This window comes from Schistocerca serialis, chromosome 1, assembly GCF_023864345.2.
Source record: "Schistocerca serialis cubense isolate TAMUIC-IGC-003099 chromosome 1, iqSchSeri2.2, whole genome shotgun sequence".
In the NCBI taxonomy this organism is placed as follows: Eukaryota; Metazoa; Arthropoda; class Insecta; order Orthoptera; family Acrididae; genus Schistocerca; species Schistocerca serialis.
The window spans coordinates 130,483,647-130,502,592 of NC_064638.1; the positions used below are offsets into that span (position 1 = coordinate 130,483,647).

At 43.9% G+C, this 18,946-nt stretch overlaps 1 protein-coding gene across 1 annotated transcript in view; it reads right to left on the bottom strand.

Moving 5' to 3' along the window:
* LOC126455783 (angiopoietin-related protein 6-like) overlaps positions 1–18,946 on the bottom strand; it is a 1,041,335-nt gene that overhangs the window by 234,288 nt on the left and 788,101 nt on the right. The window contains exon 8 of the mRNA XM_050091581.1: positions 17,331–17,562. Coding sequence (XP_049947538.1) covers positions 17,331–17,562 — 232 coding nt within the window. The remainder of the gene's footprint in view (positions 1–17,330; positions 17,563–18,946) is intronic.

Consider the following 18,946-nt stretch of genomic DNA (forward strand, 5'->3'; position numbering starts at 1 on the left):
ACTATACGCCCTCGCTCAAGGTCCGTCAACTGCACATACGGTTCACGTCCACGCCGTCGCGGCATGCTACCAGTGTTAAAGACTGCGATAGAGCTCCGTATGCCACGGCAAACTGGCTGACACTGACGGCGGCGGTGCACAAATGCTGCGCAGCTAGCGCCATTCGACGGCCAACACCGCGGTTCCTGGTGTGTCCGCTGTGCCGTGCGTGTGATCATTGCTTGTACAGCCCTCTCGCAGTGTCCGGAGCAAGTATGGTGGGTCTGACACACCGGTGTCAATGTGTTCTTTTTTCCATTTCCAGGAGTGTAAATTGTGTTTAACTGTAAAAGGCAACCAAGAGATACTGATTACGACCCCGTCCATAATCTTAACCGAATCCTGCCTTCCCTTGACTACCAAGTTTTACCCTGCAACGTCAGATTACTTTACAAATGAGTTAGTGTGCTAAATATCGGTCGCTATGCACGTAAAACTACGCGTTCCAGTCACATTAATTTGACCACCGCTTGCTTATATTCCACTCACAGACTACAAGTGGCAACACTAGCAGTGGAGGGTATACAAAGCGTGTCGGCGGGACGCAGGAGAGACGCCACAGATCAACACAAGTCTGCACTTGTCCTTGGGGATCACGTCCTCACCTACATGCAGTGTGTTCGTCCTCGGCATGATGGCGTCTACCGGCAGCACAACGCAATGTGTCACACAGCTCGCAGTGTACGAGCTTGGTTCGAAGAGCTCCAGCGTGAGCTTACCGTACTAGCCTGGCCACCAAACTCCTCGGATTTAAACCGAATCGAGAATCTGTGGGACCACCTCGTTCAGGGTCTTTGCGCCTTGGATCGTCGATCGAGAACCCTAGTATAGCTGGCCACAGCACTGGAGTCCGGATGGCTCCACATCCCTTTCGGTACCTTCCAGAACTTCATTGTCTCTCTCTTGAGCGTCTAGCAGCGATCTGCACTGCGAGAGGTGGTTATTGCAGCTTTTGATAGGCAGCCACTTTAATGTGACTGGACAGTGTATTATGTTGGTTCTATTAGTTGCGGATTATTCATCCATAGACTAACGAAAAGTCCAAATCAAACCTGGCAAATCAAAAAAGTGGCAACTCTTTTGTATGTTCATGTAAGACTTTTTGGCAAACAGTTCATAGTTTTAGGAAAACGTCTTTCATGTGTCTCATTGTTTATGACGTCTTATCTCCTGAGATATATGCCGTCTAATGATATAATTTTGCACATACCAGAGAATATTTCACTTCAGTTTGTCCTCTCATTTTGCCCTGAAAACATGATTTCTAATGTATAAACTGGGTACTTGGCTGCATCCTACATTTTTGATGCACTTAATCTGTAACGCTATTCTAGCCCCAAATGATGATATTTTGGTGCATTACCTGTAGTTAATGTCGTTCGTTGTATGTACACGTTATCTGACCACTGTTTTATGGTTATACAGAGTTTTGGACGTACAGGGGCAGATATTTTTGTTGGTGACTGATGACATTAAGCCGGTATGTACTTCATTTCCAGACTAAGAATTATACCTATTAGGAGCAGCATGCTTTTAGGTTGGTTAGTACCCCCAAGTAGACGTCACCTTTAAGCCATTAATGGTTACTTTCCTTCGAGCAGCAGGTCAGGTGCTGAAGTGTGCATGCTTGGTAAAAGTTTTCATTAAGTTCATTGCCCACCAGAAGTGCCTGGTAAAGGAAACTATGCCGGAAGACGAGTTGATAATTTCACTTAACAGGCTTGAAGTTAAATGGATTATCGAATTTTTTCGAGAACGGTAAGACTACTAAGAATATAAATAGATACTGCGTAGCAAGTGCGACAGTATGAGAGTAGTTATAATTTAGAAAAAAGAGTTGCTACTTTATTAATTCTGTCAATTCAGGACAGATCATCTTTTCTGCTCATGGCATAGTTTTGGACCGCATTCAAATGGTTCAAATGGCTCTGAGCACTATGGGACTCAACATCATAGGTCATAAGTCCCCTAGAACTTAGAACTATTTAAACCTAACTAACCTAAGGACATCACACTCACCCATGCCCGAGGCAGGATTCGAACCTGCGACCGTAGCAGTCCCGCGGTTCCAGACTGCAGCGCCAGAACCGTACGGCTATCGCGGCCGGCTGGACCGCATTGCTATTGAAAATTACAACCTCTTACAGTTACTAAAAAAAATGATATTTAACGCAGGGCAATGTCGCTAATAATTGAAAATGACGCGTTATCACTGCAGACGATTCAGATTGATAAATCTGCAAGGTAATAAGTATATACTGTTGTTGTTGTGGTCTTCAGTCCTGAGACTGGTTTGATGCAGCTCTCCATGCTACTCTATCCTGTGCAAGCTTCTTCATCTTCCATTACCTACTGCAACCTACATCCTTCTGAATCTGCTTAGTGTATTCATCTCTTGGTCTCCCTCTACGATTCTTACTCGCAACGCTGCCCTCCAATACTAAACTGGTGATCCCTTGATGCCTCAGGACGTGTCTTACCAACCGATCCCTTCTTCTAGTCAAGTTGTGCCACAAATTTCTCTTCTCCTGAATTCTGTTCAGTACCTCCTCATTAGTTATGTGACCTACTCATCAAATCTTCAGCATTATTCTTAGCACCGCATTTCGAAAGCTTCTATTCTCTTCTTGTCCAAACTATTTATCGTCCATGTTTCACTTCCATACATGGCTACACTCCATACAAATACTTTCAGAAACGACTTCTTGACACTTAAATCTATACTCGATATTAACAAATTTCTCTTCTTCAGAAACACTTTCCTTGCCATTGCCAGTATACATATTATATCCTCTCTACTTCGACATCATCAGTTACTTTGCTCCCTAAACAGCAAAACACCTTTACTACTTCAAGCGCCTCATTTCCTAATCAATTCCGGCAGCATCACCCGATTTAATTCGACTACATTCCATTATCCTCGTTTTGCTTTTGTTGATGTTCATCTTATATCCTCCTTTCAAGACATTGTACATTCTGTTCAACTGCTCTTCCAGGTCCTTTGCTGTCTCTGACAGCCGGCCGTGGTGGTCTAGTGGTTCTAGGCGCGCAGTCCGGAACCGCGGGACTGCTACGGTCGCAGGTTCGAATCCTGCCTCGGGCATGGATGTGTGTGATGTCCTTAGGTTAGTTAGGTTTAAGTAGTTCTAAGTTCTAGGGGACTGATGATCACAGAAGTTAAGTCCCATAGTGCTCAGACCCATTTGAACCATTTGTCTCTGACAGAATTACAATGTCATCGGCGAACCTCAAAGTTGAAACGTCCCCTTTGTACAATTATACATGACTGTGCTTAAACTGACACACAATATTTTTAGCGCAACGCAATCTGACTTTCAAAAATCCGTACAAAAGAATGGCCCTGACTAACATTAACCTATACGTTTCACAAATCACTTACCTCACAAAAATCTTCTATACTCTAACTACTGCAATACAGCGAGCGCCACAACTGCCAGCTAAATAAAAGATTCAAACTACTGAAGGCACTAACTACTGATAGGCACAGTTAGCAAAAGAAAGATTTTGATAGAGAACAAACAATGTATTTACCTTAATAGTGTTCAAAAGTCATATTATATGTATCAGTTCATGACATCCAGTCTTACAAGCTTACTCTTTCTTAATGAGACACGTCCAGATCGTCCGCTCTCAAAAGTCCGCCATCTCTCTCCCCACATCCACCACTGCTGGCGGATCACCTTCAACTGTGCAACGCCACGCGCTGTTAACAGCCAACAGCCCAACACTGCAATAGCGAATATTACAACAATGCCACCCAGCCACAGACTGCACACAGCACAGCCAGTGATTTTCATACAGAGCGCTACGTGACGTTACCAATAAGAAAACCTAAACAGCCTACTTACATAGTTTTTATTTCTTCTCCATGGATTTTAATACCTATTTCGTATTTTTCTTTTGTTTCCTTTACTGCTTGCTCAATATACAGATCAAATAACATCACTCCCTTCCCAACCACGGCTTCCCTTTCATGGCTCTCGACTCTTATAACTGCCATCTGGTTTCTGCACAAATTGTAAATAGCCTTTCGCTCCATGTGTTTTACCCCTGCCACCTTCAGAATTTGAAAGAGAGTGTTCCACTCGACATTGTCAAAAGCGTTCTCTAAGTCTACAAATGCAAGAAACGTAGGTTTGCCTTTCCTTTACTCTATTTTCTAAGATAAGCCGTAGGGTCAGTATTGCCTCACGTGTTCCTACAATTCTTTGTAATCGAAACTGATCTTCACCGAGGTCGGCTTCTACCAGTTTTTCCATTCGTATGTAAAGAATTCGTGTTAGTATTTTGCAGCCGTGGCTTATTAAACTGACAGTTCGGTAATTTCCACATCTGTCAACGCCTGCTTTCTTTGAGATTGGAATTATTATATTCTTCTTGAAGTCTGAGGATATTTCGCCTGTCTCATACATCTTGCTCAGTGGATGGTAGAGTTTTGTTAGGCCTGGCTCTCCCGAGGCTGTCATTAGTTCTAATGGGATGTTGTCTACTCCCGGGGCCTTGTTTCGACTTGGATCTTTCAGTGCTCTGTCAAACTCTTCACGCAGTATCTCCCATTTCATCTTCATCTACATTCTCTTCCATTACTATAATACTGTCCTCAATAACATCACCCTTGTAGAGACCCTCTATATACTCCTTCCACCTTTCTGCTTTCCCTTCTTTGCTTAGTACTGGGTTTCCATCTGTGCTCTTGATATTCATGCAAGTCGTCCTCTTTTCTCCAAAGGTTTCCTTAATTTTCTTGTAGGCAGTATCAATATTACCCTTAGTGAGAGAAGCCTCTACATCCTTACATTTGTCCTCTAGCCATGCCTGCTTAGCCATTTTGCACTTCCTGTCGATCTCATTTTTGAGACGTTTGTATTCCTTTTTGCCTGCTTCATTTACTGCATTTTTATATTTTCTCCTTTCATAATTTAAATTCAATATCTCTTCTGTTACCCAAGGATTTCTATTAGCCCTTGTCTTTTTACCTACTTGACCTTCTGCTACCTTCACTATTACATCTCTCAAAGCTACCCATTCTTCTTCTACTGTATTTCTTTCCCCCAATCTTGTAAATCGTTCCCTAATGCTCTCCCTGAAGCTCTCTACAACTTCTGGTTCTTTCAGTTTATCCAGGTCCCATCTCCTCAATTTCCCACCTTTTTGCAATTTCTTCAGTTTTAATTTACAGTTCATAACCAATAGATTTTGGTCAGAGTCCACATCTGCTCCTGAGTCTCTGTCTTACCATTATATAATCTATCTGATACCTTCTAGTATCTCCAGGGTTCTTCCATGTATACAACCTTCTTTCATGATTCTCGAACGGAGTGTTAGCTATGATTAAGTTAAGCTCTGTGCAAAATTCTACCAGGCGGCTTCCTCTTTCATTCCTTACGCCCACTCCATATTCACCTACTACGTTTCCTTCTTTTCCTTTTACTACTGTCAAGTTCCAGTCACCCACGACTATTAAATTTTCGTCTCCCTTCACTATGTGAATAATTTCTTTTATCTCATCATACATTTCATCAATCTCTTCGTTATCAGAGGAACTAGTTGGCATATAAACTTGTACTATTGTGGTAGGTGTGGGCTTCATATCTATCTTGGCCAGAATAATGCGTTCACTGTGCTGTTTGTAGTAGCTTACCCGCATTCCTATTTTCCTATTCATTATTAAACCTACTCCTGCATCACCCCTATTTGATTTTGTATTTATAACTCTGTATTCACCTGACCAGAAGTCTTGTTCCTCCTTCCACCGAAATTCACTAATTCCCACTATATCTAACTTTAACCTATCCATTTCCCTTTTTAAAATTTCTAACCTACGTGCCCGATTAAGGGACCTGACATTCCACACTCCGATCCGTAGAACGCCACTTTTCTTTCTCCTGATAACAACGTCCTCCTGAGTAGTCCCCGCCCGGAGATCCGAATGGGGGACTATTTTACCACCGGAATATTTTACCCAAGACGACGCCATCATCATTTATCCATACAGTAAAGCTGCATGCCCTCGGGTATATACTAACAACTGAAATAAGTTTTAGTGATTGTAGCTCAGATTTCCTGCTTATCGCAATGAGTCATCTTAACGATTTGGTTATTTGAGATTTACGAATATCCTTCTTCCTCCCTCCAACCTCCGTCCACAGGTTTTAGAATGAAACGACACCAATGATCAGCACACTGGTTCTTGCCAGAGAAATTACAAATATGATAGCAAAAGTAACAAGTTAGTGATTACTTATAGCAACTGCGGGACGGTGAAACCTTGCAAAGCACCTAAGGTAACACTATTCCAGTGGCACACCGTACTGAAATGAGATATGGCATAACACAGTCGTCGGTCGCCAGCCGCACAGTCGTTTTAAAATAACATTTCTACATCTATGTTTCTGTTCTACAGGCAACCTTCCTGTGCGTAGCGGTGGATATTTCTGATACCGCTACCTGATCCAGGTTTCTAAAAGCAGCAAGGGTAGCAGCAATGTGTGGTGTGACTCCACCATTTCCCAGATTGCGTTAGCAGCACTGAGAAAGATCGCATACCTGGTAAACGCCATTCTGTTTTGATGATCTGGTCTCTAGGCAGTGCATCTAAAAGCATTGCGAAATGAAGATAACAAGTAACAGCAGCAAGTGGAACAAATTTTTATCATGTAACTAACAACTTAGTCACAGGCGAAAATTTGAAGTTAAATACTGCGTACACTTGCGGTTGTGAGAAATGATCCTGATAAGTAACTGACATTACGACTGTTATTTCTAAACACATGGGAAAACATCGCACCAGGAACACACGAAATATTGACTGAGTGCTGCGTAAGAACGAGGAGTGCTATAGAGAGACGTGAGCTGCTAGACATACACATGCGTGAGCGCCTGTCTGCGTTTTTGCAATGAGAATATGCTCGCACTTGTCCCAGCTGCCGTGGTGTCATCTGAGAATAATTTATACCTCTGTGTCTGCAACATTGTGAGCCTTTTTTATTGCTTGTTTGTGAATGCATTTTACTTCTTATTACTGTCTGCAGTTCCTTTCGTATTACCGTTCGTATGGTTATGTTCTTGATGCTATTAAGATAATAAGAAGGAAACTTTGACAATTAGCGTTAATTAATTCGCACTCGTAACGGGTGCTGTAGCTAACAGTAGTCCGTTTAGTGAGGTTGATGCAATCACGAATGCTATAAAGAAATGCATCTTGCACTCTGACAATTAGAAATTGAATTTATTACGGCTGTCAGAGAAAAAACAAAATTTGCTAACGTACAAACGGCCCCGGATTGTTGACAGAGTTAGCTCATTTCATACGTTTCGCTTTCCGACGCATCCGTCTGTTCATTTCGTGTAGCTCTCCCGGTATTAAACAAGCAAAGATGAAACTAAATTTTAAAATGTTTAGCGATCGTATGCAGCAGATAGAAAAATACTCACGAAAAATATCCAGTGAATTGTTTGTCCATAATTCATCAGTCGTTATCTTGCTGGGAAGTAATTACGTGTAGCGTCACCCGGGCTTCCACCTTGCTCCATCTGCTTTAGCTTAGGTATATTAAAGACATTTTATATTGCTAACCACTGAAATTTGTTCTGCCGCAGACGACAAAAAACTTGCGATAATTAGTCAGGTGCAGTTTCTGCGATGTCTGCTAATGGCTTTCTCATGTGCATTAACTATATTCGCGCCGGCGGGGGTGGCAAGCGGTTCTAGGCGCTACAGTCTGGAACCGCGCGACCGCTACGGTCGCAGGTCCGAATCCTGCCTCGGGCATGGACGTATGTGATGTCCTTAGGTTAGTTAGGTTTAAGTAGTTCTAAGTTCTAGGGGACTGATGACCTTAGACGTTAAGTCCCATAGTGCTCAGAGCCATTTGAACCATTTTTTGAACTATATTCGCAGATCGCAACTCGCGCCGCCGAAGCGGTAATGGAAGTCGGCAGTCGTAAATAATGCAGCCTACGTTATGTTTCTGAAGAAGACAATTTTGTTAACATCGAATATAGATTTAAGTGTTAGGAAGTCGTTTTTGAAAGTATTTGTATGGAGTGTAGCCATGTATGAAAGTGAAACGTGGACGATAAATAGTTTACACAAGAGAATAGAAGCTTTCGAAATGTGGTGCTACAGAAGAATGCTGAAGATTTGATGGGTAGAACTATGTGATTGAACAGATTTGGGGAGAAAAGAAATTTGTGGCACAATTTGACAAGAAGAAGAGATCGGTTGGTAGGACATGTTCTGAGGCATCAAGGGATGACCAATTTAGTATTGGAGGGCAGTGTAGAGGGTAAAAACCGTAGAGGGAGACCAAGAGATGAATACACTAAGCAGATTCAGAAGGATCTAGGTTGCAGCAGGTAGTGGGAGATGAAGCAGCTTGCACAAGATATAGTAGCATGGAGAGCTGCATCAAACCAGTCTCTGGACTGAAGACAGCAACAACAACAACAACAACGTTACGTGGTGCGAGATAAGCGATCGACGTGACGTGGTGATCAGGGCACTGGACCTTCAGCGGAGAGTTTCCGAAGATCAAACGCAAATTCAATCTTCCAGATTTACTTTTTCCGTGATTTTCCTACATTGTTTAAAGCAGCTAACCGGATGGTTGTTTTGGAAGGAAAAAGGGTGATTTCTTTCACCATCGTCGTCCATTCCAAGGTTTCCCTCCGTCTCTAATCACTCCGTCGTCGACGAACTGCATCTTCCTTCTTTACTACAGTCTCCGGTTAAATTGTCTCAGTAAAGCAGGCTCTTTCTTTCAGTCTTCTGGATTCCACTTCATACCTACCTGTCACGTAAAAGTATAAAAAACGGTTCAAATGGCTCTGAGCACTACGGGACTTAACTGCTGAGGTCATCAGTCCTCTAGAACTTAGAACTGCTTAAACCTAACTAACCTAAGGACATCACACACATCCATGCCCGAGGCAGGATTTGAACCTGCGACCGTAGCGGTTGCGCGGTTCTAGACTGAAGCGCCTAGAACAGGTCGGCCACACCGGCCGGCTAAAAGTATATTCTGAAATATATATATGAGGGTTGGAACTTTAACAGTGACAACTATTTATTCACATGCTATACAGAAGAGTTACATGTTTGCACCTGGTACTGTCCTTCAAAGTAGTCACCAGCGTTGCGTAGAACGCGCTGCCGGCGATGTGGAAGGCGTAATATACCGCTAGCAGAGCCTGTTCTGTTGATGCTGCGAAAGGTCGGTCTACTGCCTGTCGAATCTCTGGAACAGTTCTGAAGCGAGTGCCACGATGTGGTTCCTTAATCTTTGGACTCAGTCACAAGGACTTAAGTCCGGGAAGTATGGCGGATGGTACAGTACTTCCCAGTCCCATCGACCGAAAGGAGCAGCCACAGCTTGCGCTGTATGCGCCCGCGTAATGTCCTGCAAAACGATGGGTGAGTTGCGCAAAAGGTGTCGCCGTTCCTTTTGCAAAGCTGGCCGCAGGTGATGCTCTATAAACGAACAGTAATACTATGTATTGACGGTCTGCCGTGGAGGAACGTAATGCGTTAGGATAACACCATCACAGTAGTACACGAAAATCACCATAATTTTCACCATATTGGTGCTCTGACGCACTTTCGGCTTTCGCGGCGACCCATAATGGCGCCATTCGATGGACTGGCGTTTTAGTTTTTGCTCGTACGATGTGGCCCATGTCTCATCCAGTGTTACGATACGGCGTAAGAAAACCTCTCCTTCGCGCTCGTAGCGCTCCAAGTGCGTCTGAGCAGCATCCCAACGCACCCGTTTCTGCATTTCCGTCAAGTCATGCGGAACTCATGGTGATGCAATTTTTCGCGTACCCAGGCGTTCCTTCAGGATACGAAGCATGGTCGTATGCGCTAATCCGGTTTCGTGGGCGAGCTCACGAATCGTATGGCGTCGATCACTGTCCACTAATGCGGCAACAGCATGCACTTCTTCTTCAGAGACGCTAAGACGACCTTCCCGATGCATGTCTGCACACAGTTTGCCGACGTTCGTTGAAGGCTTTTACCCAACGTGCCACTGTTCTGTACGGCAATGCCGATTCCCCGCACGCCTCTTGAAGACCTTGATGACACTGTCGTGCTGTACGTCTGGCACACTCCATCTTGATCTAACGCCGTTGTTCCTGTTTCGAAAACATAGTGACACCGTTACGTTAGAACGCTCGCCCACAAGTGACTGTGTTTCCCTCGACCGTGCGCACGCTGGTGACGTGGAAGGGGCGAGTCCATTTGCTCGGAGGAAAGATAGGTATGTCAACAACGTGAGCTACCTGCGACAATAGTAGATTCCATTGCATATTGTCTCCACAGCAGTGTTGCCACTATTTAAGTTCCAATCTACGTATATTTAGTTTTCTAGAGACCCAACTTTCATATGCTTATCAAGTTTAAGTAACCACGCAAATCAACGATGTAACGTTTCCTTCCATATCGGTAGAGCTTCACCTTTACTTATAACCATGCAAATCAATGATGTAACGTTTCCTTACATATCAGTAGACCTCCCGTTTACTTCTAAGTCTGTGCAATCGACGCATCAAATGGTTTGAGCTGATTCTGAATTACTCCACCTGCAGATGCATCCTAACGGTCGGTGAGTAACGTATCATCAGCGCGGGTTCGCAATGAGTTCACTTCCACTGCACAGCACCTTTTTTGCTCGTGTAACAGCGCGCCAAGTGGCCAACAAGTCAATCTAGTAAACCCAGATCGTGTAGTTTAAAGTAGTTTGTAATTTTCTTCTTACAAAGAGAAGCGTGCACAGCGCGATAACTTATAGAAATAAAGAGAAGACAACAGTTTGGTCTTTTTCTGTTTTCTACGAAACCTTCTAGAAGCGTTGCCAGGTGTGTTAAACAAATATGGAACAATGATAAACAAATATTACATGCAGGATCTCTTTACCAACATAAGCATAAAAGGGCGTTGATATCAATGTAAGAAAAACCGTAACTTGCTGATTAGCCACAAAAAGTTCCCCATCTTTTAAAACAAATAACTGGGCGTGTTTGAAACCATTTGTCAACTCACAATTTTAAATTACGTTTGGTACGACAACTGCAGCCAGTTCCTATCCACTGGCTCCACTTGTCTTTTAAGCATACAGCAGTATAAACGTTAGTAAAAATGAAGTTTTTGTCGTTATTCCAATGAGATGCATTGAACACATCGTGGAATCAGTTCCTTCGCTAGCTCACGTTTTTGAATAATGTCTTGCGCAGTGAACAGTTCTGTGTGACTGTAAAAGAGCACGGCTTACCCCTGTTTACAAAAAAGGGGAAAATATCAGACGCATGCAATTAAAGGCAATTATTGTTAATGTCCGCCGGTTGCAGCATCCTAAAGAATATTCTAACTTAAAAAAAAAAAGATTCAAATGGCTCTGAGCACTATGGGACTTAACTTCTGAGGTCATCAGTCCCCTAGAACTTAGAACTACTTAAACCTAACCAACCTAAGGACATCACACACATCCATGCCCGAGGCAGGATTCGAACCTGCGACCGTAGCGGTCGCGCGGTTCCAGACTGTAGCGCCTGCAACTGCTCAGCCACTCCGGCTGGCAATTAGCCTTCCTCCACTTCTTATTATTAATTGTTGCATTCTATATGATATTATTTTTGAAGTTGAACCAGTGGTATTTTTCCTGCCTAGTGACCGCTTACGCCCCAGTTACCTGCCCTGGAGCTTATTGTATGCTACGACAGTGTACTTTTCCTCGCCTTGCCGCTGCTGTCTGGTAAGGCGTGTAGTTCGGCAGCTTCCTTGATTTGTGGGCTGGATGGTGTGTTTTTTGTTTCCCTGGTAGCAGTGGTTCCTTTCTGCTTCCGGGTACTCTAAACACCGGAGTCTGAAGACATAGTGCTGACCGCTGGTTCCGGCTTAGGTGTGTTATCCCATCATTTCATTGGTCATCGGACGTTAGGTAGATTCAGCAAATGATTATTGGTCATGCGTTTAAACTGTCACTAGTCTGAGTTACCATCTCGTGAAGTGAATGCAAATTTTGCCTGCCCGTCTCATCGCTTGCGAAGTTTTTAGGGACTTTCCCAGGTCGAACCTTGGAGAAACGTCTGCGCCCCCTTCCACTTCTCCTTGGTTTGGTCAGATTTGATGATTGTTTTTTTAATTTAATAACTGTAATTTCAAGTTAGCAGAATTTTTTTAAGATTTAGTAACTGCAATTGCAAGTTGAAGAAGTTAACTGGTTCTTAAAAGATTGCGATTCAGGCCTTCAGCCGTGAAACAGTTTTTAAATTATTACTATAGGGGCCTTAAGACGAGAAATAGTTGAATTTGTTGTCATTAAGGCCTTCAGCCGTGGAACACTTCTTAATTTAATGTCACCTTTTATTTGTTGTTGTTTCCGAATCAAATGTGAGTGACTGAAAAATAAACTAACCATCATCAATTGATTACGATCCCGTCCACAATTGTAACCCAGTCCTGCCTTCCTTGTTACCAAGTTTCAATATGAGTCCAGATTTCAGTTGGTAAGAGCTGATGGTAGGGTTCGAGTGTGGCGCAGACTCCTTGAAGCAACAAGGCAGTGTGCAAGCTGGTGGTGGTTACATAATGGTGTCGGTTGTGTTTCCATAGAAGGGACTGGTTCTTTGAAACGATCATTGGCTGGCAATGATTATTGTTGTTGTTGTTGTTGTTGTTGTGGTCTTCAGTCCTGCGACTGGTTTGATGCAACTCTCCATGCTACTCTATCCTATGCAAGCTTCTTCATCTCCCAGTACTTACTGCAACCTACATCCTTCTGAATCTGCTTAGTGTATTCATCACTTGGTCTTGGATTTTCACCCTCCACGCTGCCCTCCAATACTAAATTTGTGATCCCTTGATGCCTCAGAACATGTCCTACCAATCGGACCCTTCTACTTGTCAAGTTGTGCCACAGACTCCTCTTCTCCCCAATTCTATTCAATACCTCCTCATTAGTTCTACCCATCAAATCTTCAGCATTCTTCTGTAATACCACATTTCGAAAGCTTCTATTCTCTTCTTGTTCAAACTATTTATCGTCCACGTTTCACTTCCATGCATGGCTACACTCCGTTCAAATACTTTCCGAAACCAGTTTCTGACACTTAAATCTATACTCGATGATAACAAACTTCTCTTCTTCAGAAACGCATTCCTTGCCATTGCCAGTCGATATTTTATATCGTCTCTACTTCGACCATCATCAGTTACTTTGATCCCCAAATAGCAAAACTCATCTACTACTTTAAGCGTCTCATTTCCTAATCTAATTACCGCAGCATCACCCGATTTAATTCGACAACATTCCATTATCCTCGTATTGATTTTGTTGATGTTCATCTTATATTCTCCTTTTTAAGAGACTGTCCATTCCGTTCAGCTGTACTTCCAGATCCTTTGCTGTGTCTGACAGAATTACAATGTCATCGACGAACCTCAATTTTTTATTTCTTCTCCATGGATTTTAATTCCTACTCCGAATTTTTCTTTTGTTTCCTTTACTGCTTGCTCAATATACAGATTGAATAACATAGGGGAGAGGCTACAACCGTGTCTCACTCACCTCCGAACCACTGCTTCCCTTTCATGTCCGTTGACTAACTGCCATCTGGTTTATGTACAAATTGTAAATGGACTTCCGCTCCCCGTATTTTACCCCTGCCACCTTTAAAATTTGAAAGAGAGTATTCCAGTCAACATTGTCAAAAGCTGTCACTAAGTCTACAAATGCTACAAACGTCGGTTTGCCCTTCCTTAATCTATTTTCTAAGATAAGTCGTAGGGTCAGTATTGCCTCACGTGTTCCAACATTTCTACGGAATTCAAACAGATCTTCCCCGAGGTCGGCTTCTACCAGTTATATCTGGCTATTTTTCCCGAGGGCATGCAGCTTTACTGTATGATTAAATGATGATGGCGTCCTCTTGGGTAAAATAGTCCGGAGGTAAAATAGTCCCCCATTCGGATCTCCGGGCGGGGACTACTCAACAGGATGTCGTTATCAGGAGAAAGAAAACTGGCGTTCTACGGGATCGGAGCGTGGTATGCCAGATTCCTTACTCGGGCAGGTAGGTTACAAAATTTAAAAAGGGAAATGGATAGGTTAAAGTTAGATATAGTGGGAATTAGTGAAGTTCGGTGGCAGAAGGAACAAGACTTCTGGTCAGGTGACTACAGGGTTATAAACACAAAATCAAATAGGGGTAATGCAGGAGTAGGTTTAATAATGAATAGGACAATAGGAATGCGGGTAAGCTACTACAAACAGCATAGTGAACGCTTTATTGTGGCCAAGATAAATACGAAGCCCACACCTACTACAGTAGTACAAGTTTATATGCCAACTAGCTCTGGAGATGACGAAGAAATTGAAGAAACGTATGATGAAATAAAAGAAATTATTCAGATTGTGAAGGGAGACGAAAATTTAATAGTCATGGGTGACTGGAATTCGAGTGTAGGAAAAGGGAGAGAAGGAAACACAGTAGGTGAATATGGATTGGTGCTAAGAAATGAAAGAGGAAGCCGTCTGGTAAAATTTTGCACAGAGCACAACATAATCATAGCTAACACATGGTTTAAGAATCATGAAAGAAGGTTGTATACATGGAAGAACCCTGGAGATACTAAAGGGTATCAGACAGATTATATAATGGTAAGACAGAGATTTAGGAACCAGATTTTAAATTGTAAGACATTTCCAGGGGCAGATGTGGACTCTGACCACAATCTATTGGTTATGACCTGTAGATTAAAACTGAAGAAACTGCAAAAAGGTGGCAATTTAAGGACATGGGACCTGGATAAACTGAAAGAACCATAGGTTGTAGAGAGTTTCAGGGAACAATTGACAGGAATGGGGGAAAGAAATACAGTAGAAGAAGAATGGGTAGCTTTGAGGGATGAAGTAGCGAAGGGAGCAGAGGATCAAGTAGGTAAAAAGACGAGGGCTAGTAGAAATCCTTGGGTAACCGGATAAACATTGAATTTAATTGATGAAAGGAGAAAATATAAAAAAGCAGTAAATGAAATAGACAAAAAGGAATACAAACGTCTCAAAAATGAGATCGACAGCAAGTGCAAAATGGCTAAGCAGGCATGGCTAGAGGACAAATGTAAGGATGTAGAGGCCTATCTCACTAGGGGTAAGATAGATACTGCCTACAGGAAAATTAAAGAGACCTTTGGAGATAATACAACGACTTGTATGAATATCAAGAGCTCAGATGGAAACCCAGTTCTAAGCAAAGAAGGGAAAGCAGAAAGGTGGAAGGAGTATATAGAGGGTCTATACAAGGGCGATGTACTTGAGGACAATATTATGGAAATGGAAGAGGATGTAGATGAAGATGAAATCGGAGATATGATACTGCGTGAAGAGTTTGACAGAGCACTGAAAGACCTGAGTCGAAACAAGGCCCCCGGAGTAGACAACATTCCATTGGACCTACCGACGGCCTTGGGAGAGCCAGTCCTGACAAAACTCTACCATCTGGTGAGCAAGATGTATGAAACAGGCGAAATACTCTCAGACTTCAAGAAGAATATAATAATTCCAATCTCAAAGAAAGCAGGTGTTGACAGATGTGAAAATTACCGAACTATCAGTTTAATAAGTCACAGCTGCAAAATACTAACGCGAATTCTTTACAGACGAATGGAAAAACTGGTAGAAGCCGACCTCGGTGAAGATCAGTTTGGATTCCACAGAAATGTAGAAACACGTGAGGCAATACTGACCCTACGGCTTATCTTAGAAAATAGATTAAAGGAAAGGCAAACCTACGTTTCTAGCATTTGTAGACTTAGAGGACGCTTTTGACAATGTTGAGTGGAATACTCTCTTTCAAATTCTAAAGGTGGCAGGGGTAAAATACAGGGAGTGAAAGGCTATTTACAATTTGTGCAGAAACCGGATGGCAGTTATAAGAATCGAGAGCCATGAAAGGGAAGCCGTGATTGGGAAGGGAGTGATGTTATTTGATCTGTATATTGAGCAAGCAGTAAAGGAAACAAAAGAAAAATTCGGAGTAGGTATCAAAATTCATGCAGAAGAAATAAAAACTTTGAGGTTCGCCGATGACATTGTAATTCTGGCAGAGACAGCAAAGGACTTGGAAGAGCAGTTGAATGGAATGGACAGTGTCTTGAAAGGAGGATATAAGATGAACATCAACAAAAGCAAAACAAGGATAATGGAATGTAGTCTAATTAAGTCGGCTGATGCTGAGGGAATGAGACACTTAAAGTAGTAAAGGAGTTTTGCTATTTGGGGATCAAAGTAACTGATGATGGTCGAAGTAGAGACGATATAAAATGTAGACTGGCAATGGCAAGGAAAGCGTTTCTGAAGAAGAGAAATTTGTTAACATCGAGTATAGATTTAAGTGTCAGGAAGTCATTTCTGGAAGTATTTGTATGGAGTGTAGCCATGTATGGAAGTGAAACATGGACGATAAATAGTTTGGATAAGAAGAGAATAGATGCTTTCGAAATGTGGTGCTACAGAAGAATGCTGAAGATTAGATGGGTAGATCACATAACTAATGAGGAAGTATTGAATAGCATTGGGGAGAAGAGAAGTATGTGGCACAACTTGACCAGAAGAAGGGGTCGGTTGGTAGGACATGTTCTGAGGCATCAAGGGATCACCAATTTAGTATTGGAGGGCAGCGTGGAGGGTAAAAATCGTAGAGGGAGACCAAGAGATGAATACACTAAGCAGATTCAGAAGGATGTAGGTTGCAGTAGGTACTGGGAGATGAAAAAGCTTGCACAGGATACAGTAGCATGGAGAGCTGCATCAAAGCAGTCTCAGGACTGAAGACCACAACAACAACAACATTTGGAGAACATTTGCAGCCATTCATGGACTTTGTGTTACCAGAAAACTATGTGATGAGACTTGGCCACAACTGTTCGAGATTGGTTTGAAGATCATTCTGGACAATCCGAGCGAATTATTTGGGGACCCATATCGCCCGACATGAATCCCGTCGAAAATTATGGGAAATAATCGAGATGTCAGTTCGTGCACAACCCTGCATCGGTAACACTTTCGCAGTTATGGACGGCAGTAGAGGCAGCATAGCCTAGTATTTCAGGAGGGAACTTCGAACGAATCGCTGAGTCCCTGCGACGTCTAGCAGCTGCGTAGGTCCGACGCGATGCTAGGAGGTATCCCACGCCTTTTTCCACCTCAGTGTACGTAAACACGGGTCGGCGACGCGCCTGCAGCGCCACAGCTGGCAGCGTGAGTGCTCACCTGCAGCCTGGAGTCGAGCTTGTGGTCGCGCGCGGCGACGCCGGCCACGGCGGCCTCCACCTGGCGCACCAGCTGGTCGGCCTGCGAGGCGACGCGCCGCGTCTCGGCGCAGCACTGCTCCAGCGACACGAGCGCGCCCGCCTGGCCCGCCGTCGCGTTGCCCACCGTCGCCTCCACCGCCTCCAGCGCGCGCGCCGTCCGCTTCAGCGGCGCCGTCAGCCGCCGCCACAGCCTGCCACACACATCCACACACACACACGTAAAGCCGGGTAGCAGACCCAGCACCTGCCCGTCCCTTCGCTGACTCTTGCCTTTCGGTAAGACACAAGGGACAAACAGTATTCCTTCGGTATTTCTGGAATCATTGGAGGATGTAGTGGCTCTGAGCACTATGCGACTTAACTGCTGAGGTCATCAGTCGCCTAGAACTTAGAATTAATTAAACCTAACTAACCTAAGGACATCACACGCATCCATGCCCGAGGCAGGATTCGAACCTGCGACCGTAGCGGTCACGCGGTTCCAGACTGAAGCGCCTTGAACCGCACGGCCACACCGGCCGGCGGAGGATGTAGTAACCGAGTGACTGTTCAAGTTGGTCTGTAGAATTTATGAGCTGGAGGCGTACACGAGTTCCACAAAAATATCGATACACAGCGAGAAATGCATGCTGAAGATACACAGTCCAACCGCATTACTGTGACCACCCGCCAAAACCCCTGAATAGCCACCATATGCGGCGCTGACGCGCAGGAGGAGAGTCACTGACGTTCTGGAAGCTACCGACAGGAATGTAGAGCCATGCTGACAGCAGTGGCATGGCCAGCTATGCTAATGTTCTCTGTTCAGGATCCATGATGCATGTCGCGTACAGTTCGATCACGGTGGTCCCATAGCTTCTCGACTGGGCTTACATCTGAGTAGTTTATGATAATTACTTGAAACCCTCAGCTGATGACAGGTGTTGTTGACATACCTTGATGGGGACAACTGAATATGTGTGCCCCGACCGGGACTCGAACCCGGGACCTCCTGCTTACATGGCAGACGCTCTATCCATCTGAGCTACCTGCTCAGGATAAGTCCCTGCAGTCGCGCTATTCATCTGTGTCCTCGGTGGTTCAGATGGATGGAGCGTCTGCCATGTAAGTAGGAATTCCCGGGTTCGAATACTGGTCGGGGCATACATTTTCAGCTGTCCCCATCAAGCAATGTCAACAACACCTGTCGGCAGCTGAGGGTTTCAATTAATTATCATTTATTCTAGAGAAGCTGCACGGTCATCAATGGTATCTTTCGAGAACAGTTACTATCTTCATATCTGAGGAGTTTGATGGCCAGGGCAGTATGGTAGACTCATCCTGGTGTTCTTCAAACCACACACGTACACTGCGAGCTGTGTTAATCGTTGCATTGTCTTGCTTGTAGATGCCGTCTTGCCGAGAAGAAAAACACTGCATGTAGGTGTCCCAGGGATAGATGCATGCTTGTGTGCTTCCTCTGGCATCTCTTCCGTGTCCCGCCGACACGCTTTATATACCCTCCTCTGCTAGTGCTGCCACCTGTCGTCTGTGAGTGGCTATTGCACGCTGACGTGGAATATAGGCATTGGTAAC